The 9,779-nt window shown below is 33.6% G+C and overlaps 1 protein-coding gene across 1 annotated transcript; it reads left to right on the top strand.

Moving 5' to 3' along the window:
* Positions 1-5,779: 5,779 nt before the first annotated feature.
* On the top strand, positions 5,780-9,779 carry star2 (steroidogenic acute regulatory protein 2). The gene is made up of 7 exons (XM_067370260.1): positions 5,780-5,843; positions 5,933-6,052; positions 6,190-6,326; positions 6,416-6,574; positions 7,684-7,868; positions 8,439-8,532; positions 9,669-9,779. Exons 1-7 carry the CDS (start codon positions 5,780-5,782, stop codon positions 9,777-9,779), a joined length of 870 nt encoding a protein of 289 aa, XP_067226361.1.

Genomic DNA, 9,779 nt, shown 5'->3' with positions numbered 1-9,779 from the left:
CCTTATTGTAAAATGTTACCAAACAACTAACTAACTAACTAATAGTAACAAATGAGACCTTATTTAAAGTGTTACCAAACAAACAACATAATTAACTAATGGTAACAAATAAGACCTTATTTAAAGTGTTACTAAACGAACAACTAACAAACTTATGGTAACAAATAAGACCTTATTGTAAAATGTTACCAAACATTTAACTAACTAACTAACTAACAGTGACAAATGAGACCTTATTGTAAAATGTTACCAAACATTTAACTAACTAACTAACTAATAGTGACAAATGAGACCTTATTGTAAAATGTTACCAAACATTTAACTAACTAACTAACTAATAGTGACAAATGAGACCTTATTGTAAAATGTTACCAAACATTTAACTAACTAACTAACTAATAGTGACAAATGAGACCTTATTGTAAAATGTTACCAAACATTTAACTAACTAACTAACTAATAGTGACAAATAAGACCTTATTGTAAAATGTTACCAAACATTTAACTAACTAACTAACTAATAGTGACAAATGAGACCTTATTGTAAAATGTTACCAAACATTTAACTAACTAACTAACTAATAGTGACAAATAAGACCTTATTGTAAAATGTTACCAAACATTTAACTAACTAACTAACTAACTAACTAACTAATAGTGACAAATAAGACCTTATTGTAAAATGTTACCAAACATTTAACTAACTAACTAACTAACTAATAGTGACAAATGAGACCTTATTGTATAATGTTACCAAAAAACTAACTAACTAACTTACTAATAGTAATAAATGGGACCTTATTGTAAAATGTTACCAAACAACTAACTAACTAACTAACTAATGGTAACAAATGATACCTTATTTAAAGTGTTACCAAACAAACAACTTAATTAACTAATGGTAACAAATCAGACCTTATTTAAAGTGTTACCAAACAAACAACTAACTAACTAATGGTAACAAATAAGACCTTATTGTAAAATGTTACCAAACATTTAACTAACTAACTAACTAATAGTGACAAATGAGACCTTATTGTTACCAAACAAACAACTTAACAAACAAATAGTAATAAATGAGACCTTATTGTAAAATGTTACCAAAAAACTAACTAACTAACTAACTAATAGTAATAAATGAGGCCTTATTGTAAAATGTTACCAAACAACTAACTAACTAACTAATGGTAACAAATGATACCTTATTTAAAGTGTTACCAAACAAACAACTAACTAACTAATGGTAACAAATAAGACCTTGTTGTAAAATGTTACCAAACATTTAACTAACTAACTAACTAATAGTGACAAATGAGACCTTATTGTTACCAAACAAACAACTTAACAAACAAATAGTAATAAATGAGACCTTATTGTGAAATGTTACCAAAAAACTAACTAACTAACTAACTAATAGTAATAAATGAGACCTTATTGTAATGTGTTACCTGACTGACTGACTAAATACAATTTCAGACTTCAATGAACAATTAACTGAATTCAAAAAACTTGGAAAGGTAAGAGGCTGAAATTTGTTTTGCTCTACAAATGTAGTAGTAAATGGAACTATGCATTAAGATGCTGTAGAAGTGTTGTTCACTGTTAGTTCATTTTAACCAATAATAACAAATGAGACCTTATTGTAAAGTGGTACCAAAAAAAAAAACTAACTAACTAATGGTAACAAATGAGACCTTATTGTTACCAAACAAACAACTGTACAAACAAATAGTAATAAATGAGACCTTATTGTAAAATGTTACCAAACAACTAACTAACTAACTAATAGTAACAAATGAGACCTTATTGTAAAATGTTACCAAACAACTAACTAACTAACTAATAGTAACAAATGAGACCTTATTTAAAGTGTTACCAAACAAACAACATAATTAACTTATGGTAACAAATAAGACCTTATTGTAAAATGTTACCAAACATTTAACTAACTAACTAACTAATAGTGACAAATGAGACCTTATTGTAAAATGTTACCAAACATTTAACTAACTAACTAACTAATAGTGACAAATGAGACCTTATTGTAAAATGTTACCAAACATTTAACTAACTAACTAACTAATAGTGACAAATAAGACCTTATTGTAAAATGTTACCAAACATTTAACTAACTAACTAATAGTGACAAATGAGACCTTATTGTAAAATGTTACCAAACATTTAACTAACTAACTAATAGTGACAAATAAGACCTTATTGTAAAATGTTACCAAACATTTAACTAACTAACTAACTAATAGTGACAAATGAGACCTTATTGTAAAATGTTACCAAACATTTAACTAACTAACTAACTAATAGTGACAAATAAGACCTTATTGTAAAATGTTACCAAACATTTAACTAACTAACTAACTAATAGTGACAAATAAGACCTTATTGTAAAATGTTACCAAACATTTAACTAACTAACTAACTAATAGTGACAAATGAGACCTTATTGTATAATGTTACCAAAAAACTAACTAACTAACTTACTAATAGTAATAAATGGGACCTTATTGTAAAATGTTACCAAACAACTAACTAACTAACTAACTAACGGTAACAAATAATACCTTATTTAAAGTGTTACCAAACAAACAACTTAATTAACTAATGGTAACAAATCAGACCTTATTTAAAGTGTTACCAAACAAACAACTAACTAACTAATGGTAACAAATAAGACCTTATTGTAAAATGTTACCAAACATTTAACTAACTAACTAATAGTGACAAATGAGACCTTATTGTTACCAAACAAACAACTTAACAAACAAATAGTAATAAATGAGACCTTATTGTAAAATGTTACCAAAAAACTAACTAACTAACTAACTAATAGTAATAAATGAGACCTTATTGTAAAATGTTACTGTCACGGCACACACGAAGACAAACAGGGTAGGTCCAATTGCAGGTATTTATTGGGGTAATCCAAAGCGTAAATCCAGAAACAGGCAAGGGTCAAAATCCATGAAAACAGTCCGTACACAAAACAAGAAAAAACACAATGAAAACCAGAACAGAGAAACCAGGAACGTTCGTGAAGACACCATAACAAGGGCAGAGACAAACCAGGTATAAATAGACAGACACTAAATACAGAACTCAAAACAGCTGAGTGTAATGACAGGGATAACGAGTCCAGGAGTGATTTATGGGAAATGTAGTCTGAAACAGTGCAACAAGGTCCGGGGTGGAGTGCCCTCTGGTGGCTAGACAGGGCACTCCAACTGGTGGTCGTGACAGTTACCAAACAACTAACTAACTAACTAATGGTAACAAATGATACCTTATTTAAAGTGTTACCAAACAAACAACTAACTAACTAATGGTAACAAATAAGACCTTATTGTAAAATGTTACCAAACATTTAACTAACTAACTAACTAATAGTGACAAATGAGACCTTATTGTTACCAAACAAACAACTTAACAAACAAATAGTAATAAATGAGACCTTATTGTAAAATGTTACCAAAAAACTAACTAACTAACTAACTAATAGTAATAAATGAGACCTTATTGTAATGTGTTACCTGACTGACTGACTAAATACAATTTCAGACTTCAATGAACAATTAACTGAATTCAAAAAACTTGGAAAGGTAAGAGGCTGAAATTTGTTTTGCTCTACAAATGTAGTAGTAAATGGAACTATGCATTAAGATGCTGTAGAAGTGTTGTTCACTGTTAGTTCATTTTAACCAATAATAACAAATGAGACCTTATTGTAAAGTGGTACCAAAAAAAAAACTAACTAATGGTAACAAATGAGACCTTATTGTTACCAAACAAACAACTTAACAAACAAATAGTAATAAATGAGACCTTATTGTAAAATGTTACCAAACAACTAACTAACTAACTAATAGTAACAAATGAGACCTTATTGTAAAATGTTACCAAACAACTAACTAACTAACTAATAGTAACAAATGAGACCTTATTTAAAGTGTTACCAAACAAACAACATAATTAACTAATGGTAACAAATAAGACCTTATTTAAAGTGTTACTAAACGAACAACTAACAAACTTATGGTAACAAATAAGACCTTATTGTAAAATATTACCAAACATTTAACTAACTAACTAACTAATAGTGACAAATGAGACCTTATTGTAAAATGTTACCAAACATTTAACTAACTAACTAACTAATAGTGACAAATGAGACCTTATTGTAAAATGTTACCAAACATTTAACTAACTAACTAACTAACTAATAGTGACAAATAAGACCTTATTGTAAAATGTTACCAAACATTTAACTAACTAACTAACTAATAGTGACAAATGAGACCTTATTGTAAAATGTTACCAAACATTTAACTAACTAACTAACTAATAGTGACAAATGAGACCTTATTGTAAAATGTTACCAAACATTTAACTAACTAACTAACTAATAGTGACAAATGAGACCTTATTGTAAAATGTTACCAAACATTTAACTAACTAACTAACTAATAGTGACAAATAAGACCTTATTGTAAAATGTTACCAAACATATAACTAACTAACTAACTAATAGTGACAAATAAGACCTTATTGTAAAATGTTACCAAACATTTAACTAACTAACTAACTAATAGTGACAAATGAGACCTTATTGTATAATGTTACCAAAAAACTAACTAACTAACTTACTAATAGTAATAAATGGGACCTTATTGTAAAATGTTACCAAACAACTAACTAACTAACTAACTAACTAATGGTAACAAATGATACCTTATTTAAAGTGTTACCAAACAAACAACTTAATTAACTAATGGTAACAAATCAGACCTTATTTAAAGTGTTACCAAACAAACAACTAACTAACTAATGGTAACAAATAAGACCTTATTGTAAAATGTTACCAAACATTTAACTAACTAACTAACTAACTAATAGTGACAAATGAGACCTTATTGTTACCAAACAAACAACTTAACAAACAAATAGTAATAAATGAGACCTTATTGTAAAATGTTACCAAAAAACTAACTAACTAACTAACTAATAGTAATAAATGAGACCTTATTGTAAAATGTTACCAAACAACTAACTAACTTACTAATGGTAACAAATGATACCTTATTTAAAGTGTTACCAAACAAACAACTAACTAACTAATGGTAACAAATAAGACCTTATTGTAAAATGTTACCAAACATTTAACTAACTAATAGTGACAAATGAGACCTTATTGTAAAGTGTTACCAAACAAACATCTGACTAACTAACTAACTACAATTTCTATCTGAACTTTACACACAGCGATTAACTGACTTCAAAAGACTTGGAAAGACATGAAGGTGATCAAATTGTGATTTTTGCTCTAAATATTTTTTTTGTAAATGCTGAAACTATGCATTAGCTAAGATTAATAAATTCTGCAGAAGAATTGCTCATTGTTAATTCATGTTAACTAGTGTCGTTAACTGACAGTAACAAATGAGACCTTATTGTAGTGTTACCAAAAAAAAAAAAAAAAACTGAACTTAATGCATAGCTATTAACTTCAAATAACTTGGATAGACATGAATGTGACAGAATTGTGATTTCTGGCTGAACTGTTCTTTTCAGCTTTTATCATATGTAGGAGGATTAAATTTAAACAGTGAAAACCTAGATTCCTCTTCCTCTTGAATGTGGCCTTGGAGGCAAAGCTGAACTAAATCCTATCTTGTAAATGGAGTCGTTATCTTCTGCTCTGTCCTTCACTGGCTCTATAAAACTGTCCCACGGCCTCCTCCTCTTCGCCATCTCAGCGGGAGCGAACATGCTGCCGGCCGTCGTGAAGCTCTGCTGTGGAATCTCATACCCACATTTGAGGAGCATGGCAGGTATTCGACCTCAGCCCTCAGCATGTTGCATGAGTTTCTCTGGTGTGCTTCTGTATTGTTTTATTTATTGTGTGTCTGGTGTCCTGCAGGTCTGCAGCGTGCAGCTCTTGCAGCGTTCGGGCAGGAGATTGCACACTTGCAGAGCAGAGGGCAAATTAGCCATCCTGCATGGAGCCCTTTGAGATGGACTCGCCACAAGGAGTCTGGAAGTGAGTCTGTGCATTCATATTTAGCTTGCTATTCCATCCAGTATTCCAGCAAATGTCTAACAAGACAAAAACAATTTGCAGATAAAATAAAAAAGCTAACTTTTGAGAATGTTTTATTTCTTAATGAATGTGCTCAGAGACAGACCCAGCAGAGCAGAGGACGGCAGCACTGGCCGATGAGGACGTGTTTTATCTGAGACAAGGAGAAGAAGCCCTGAATGAAGCTCTAGACATCGTGGAGTCCAAGGATGGATGGAAACTCGAGATGGCCGAGGTGATTGTCTGTGAATTTAACCATTCCCCTGGTGTGCAGTTAGCCAGAATGTGTTCTCACAGTAAATGATGAACGTCTTTTCCCTTTAGACGAATGGAGACGTAATCTACAGTAAGGTTCTCAGAGGAAACAGGAAGGTTTTCCGACTGGAAGCTGAGCTGGATGCATCTCCAGATAAACTTCATGACATCTTGTTCGTCAGAGTGGAGGAGATGCACGAATGGAACCCCAACATCAGACGCATTAGAGTAAGACAAACGTGATTCTCACACACACACAATTTGATTCCATGAGACTCACCAGAGACTTTATAAAACCAAGTTGGTCCACTCATTTCAAACCTTCAGTATGCAATATGGCATATATCAGCATGGCTGTGATTCAGCCGTATGTAAGTTAAATATAGCCTTAATATTAAATTATTAAATTTAACAGCCCAATTCGATTTGCTCAGGAACAAGTAATAGATTAATAAGACTAAAGATCTCATGTTATATCTCATCTTTAAGCACTATAAGACACAGCGGCAAATCCCTGAAGCACTGGCCGAGATGAAGCTGTTCTCAGCGGGTACACGAGCCCTGAACGGCCGCTGACGGCCTGGAGCTTGCATCTCCGAAAACAACTAAACAAATTTGTAAAATAGGAACTATTCAGTCAAATTTATGGAGCCCTGCACATGACATGCAAGAAAAAAAATTTAATTGTGCGCACAATTTACTAATTCGTTCCCTTGATTTATAAATCGATTAGATTAATAAGACTAAAGATTGCCCGTTTTATGTACCCAAAATTAATTATATCTCTGAACTGGCTGAGATGAAACTGTTCTTGGCACTATGATTAAATATGAGTCATATATTTCAGGACTAAACAACTACATTCTGGCCTACAGTTAGTGGTACAACAAGTGTAGAACACAAATTTCTGAGAAGCATAATTTATGATATTGTTGTCAGATTTTATTTTGATTTGATTTCCAATATATTACTGATACACATCTGAAACACAAGACAGAGTCATGGGTTCAGTTCCCAAAGAAGACACTGACTAACTGTAAATGTGGTTTTTGGCTGAGCAGCACATCTGTTCAAAATATTCCCTCTTAAAATATCTACAGCCTGACGCTGAGCTAAAAAGTGTTTGTGAGAGTCGTGAGGTCTCATCACAGATTAGAGACCCGTTCATGGCTGCTATGAGGTCACGAGGTTCGAGCCTTGGTACATTTTTATAATAAAAAATAAAGTTTGCAGCTATAAATGCAACAGAATGTATAATCAACATGAAAAAATAATGTATAATTCAGTTTAATCCATTGGCTAGATAAAACCATAAAACAAACGCCTTTTTGTCGCAGGTTCTGAAACATGTGGGGAGGAACACCATGGTTACACACGAGGTGTCGGCAGAAACAGCGGGAAACCTGATTGGCCAGCGGGACTTCCTGAGCGTCAGACATTCATCGAAGAGCGAGTCATGTGTTTATTTGGGCGGAGCTGCGACGCGGTTAGAGTCCTTTCCGCCTCAGCCGGGGTTTGTCAGGTTAGGAATTATTAACTAATTTCTGTAACCAATATGGCCATCACGTGGAAATATTTTTTTGAAATCTAACCATGCAAAATTGTGAGAACATGAACGTATAAACAAACGTGAACAACACAAGCAGTGTTGCATCATCACAAAAGTTTCAATATTGAAGCTCAAGAAGACTCTGTGTGGGAAGTTTCCTTTGCTCAAACATCCGAAGTGTGCACGCAGAAAGCCGCGTCTCAGACAGCCCGCAAATACTGAACTGAGCTCTCTTTCACATCTTCTTTACAGACAGAAAAAAAAAAACTGTCAATGTCAATGTCAATGTCTTATATGACTTGCACACTAATCGCATGTATAGCTTTCATGGTGCTTTTTTTCTTCTTTTTCGAGCTTGAAAGTATAAATAAACTTTCACTTTTGTTTTAAGAAAAGCAGAAGCTTAATTAATATGGATTTGGGTCAATGAGAAAGTGAACTTATCTGTTGGTGAACTATTCTTTTTATGTAAGAGTTACTATAACAGGACATAATCTGAAAGTGGTTTCTCTGAGTCATTCTGTGAGTGTTTGTTGCTTGTAGGGCTGAAGATGGACCCACCTGCATCATCCTGCAGCCGCTTCAGGACCGTCCAGACCGGAGTCACTTCATCTGGCTTCTCAATATGGATGTGAAGGTACAAAACATGTGTATGTATTACAGATTCAGAAATTAATGGGGGATTGGGGTGAAAATGCCACCAAAATTAACAAGTGTACCTATTATGCCCCTTTTCACAAGATGTAATATAAGTCTCTGGTGTCTCCAGAATGTGTCTGTGAAGTTTCAGCTCAAAATCCCCCACAGATCATTTATTATAGCTTGTCAAATTTGCCTCTATTTGGGCGTGAGCAAAAACATGCTGTTTTTGTGTCAGTCCCTTTAAATGCAAATGAGCTGCTGCTCCCGCCCCCTTTCCAGAAGAGGGCGGGGCTTTAACAGCTCAACAACAACAAAGCTGGAGAATCTCACGCAGCCAAAATGATAACGGTGTTCAGCCTTACATTGTTCAAACCGGAGTCGACACTGATGGAGAGACTCAGGAAGAAGTTACAACTTTTAGACGTTTCTGAATGGTTAGTGGATAAATTGATGTAGTTGCTGTGGAGTTGATTCAACTCATCCACTAGCATGTGCCGTCATGTTCATCTTTTGTGTTGAATTGACCCTCGTTTGTGAAGCAGTCCGGCGTAAAATGACGGCATGACAACAACACTCGACTACAACAACTCTTCCTCTTCTCTAAAGCAGCCCGACATGGCCCCGCCCCCTTTGTTGTGTGTTGTCGGGGGCGGGGTTTATGTAAATTTTAGGGTTAATGATGTCACTAAACTAGGAAGAAGCTTGTTGTAGTCCGAACTAGCCGTTTGTTGTAGTCCTTAAAAAGAAATTTCTGTAAAATAAAATATCTCCCTTTGCATTGAACTTTGAGCATCGTAACTTTGCAGATGTTCATACAGCAACATTACACACTAACTAAAGTTAAAAAAGTGAAATCATAATCAAGGACCCCTTTAAACTAAATCTGTTATGGGATTTCTTTTTATACATTTTTTTTTATACAACGTCGAGCATAATAACCAATCACATGCGTTTCTATTGAGCTTATGAATGCAATGGGCCAATCAGAGGCATTTAGATTACTCACCGCTGAGTGTGTGATTACAAACGGAATTTTGAAAATTCAATCATCAACAAGAAAGTGCAAGAGAATAGTACTGTGATGAAGTGTATCAGAGCAGTAATGTGTTGAATGTGTCCTTGTATTTTTAGGGCTGGCTGCCACAGTCACTAGTGAACAAGGCTCTTCCTCGAGCACAAGTGGACTTCACGAAACATCTGCGTCGCCGTCTGGCCACACAAAACCCAGAAAACAGGAGATGA

This window comes from Chanodichthys erythropterus, chromosome 19 (genome assembly GCF_024489055.1).
Source record: "Chanodichthys erythropterus isolate Z2021 chromosome 19, ASM2448905v1, whole genome shotgun sequence".
NCBI lineage: Eukaryota > Metazoa > Chordata > Actinopteri > Cypriniformes > Xenocyprididae > Chanodichthys > Chanodichthys erythropterus.
This window is presented reverse-complemented; position numbering and strand designations above follow the sequence as displayed.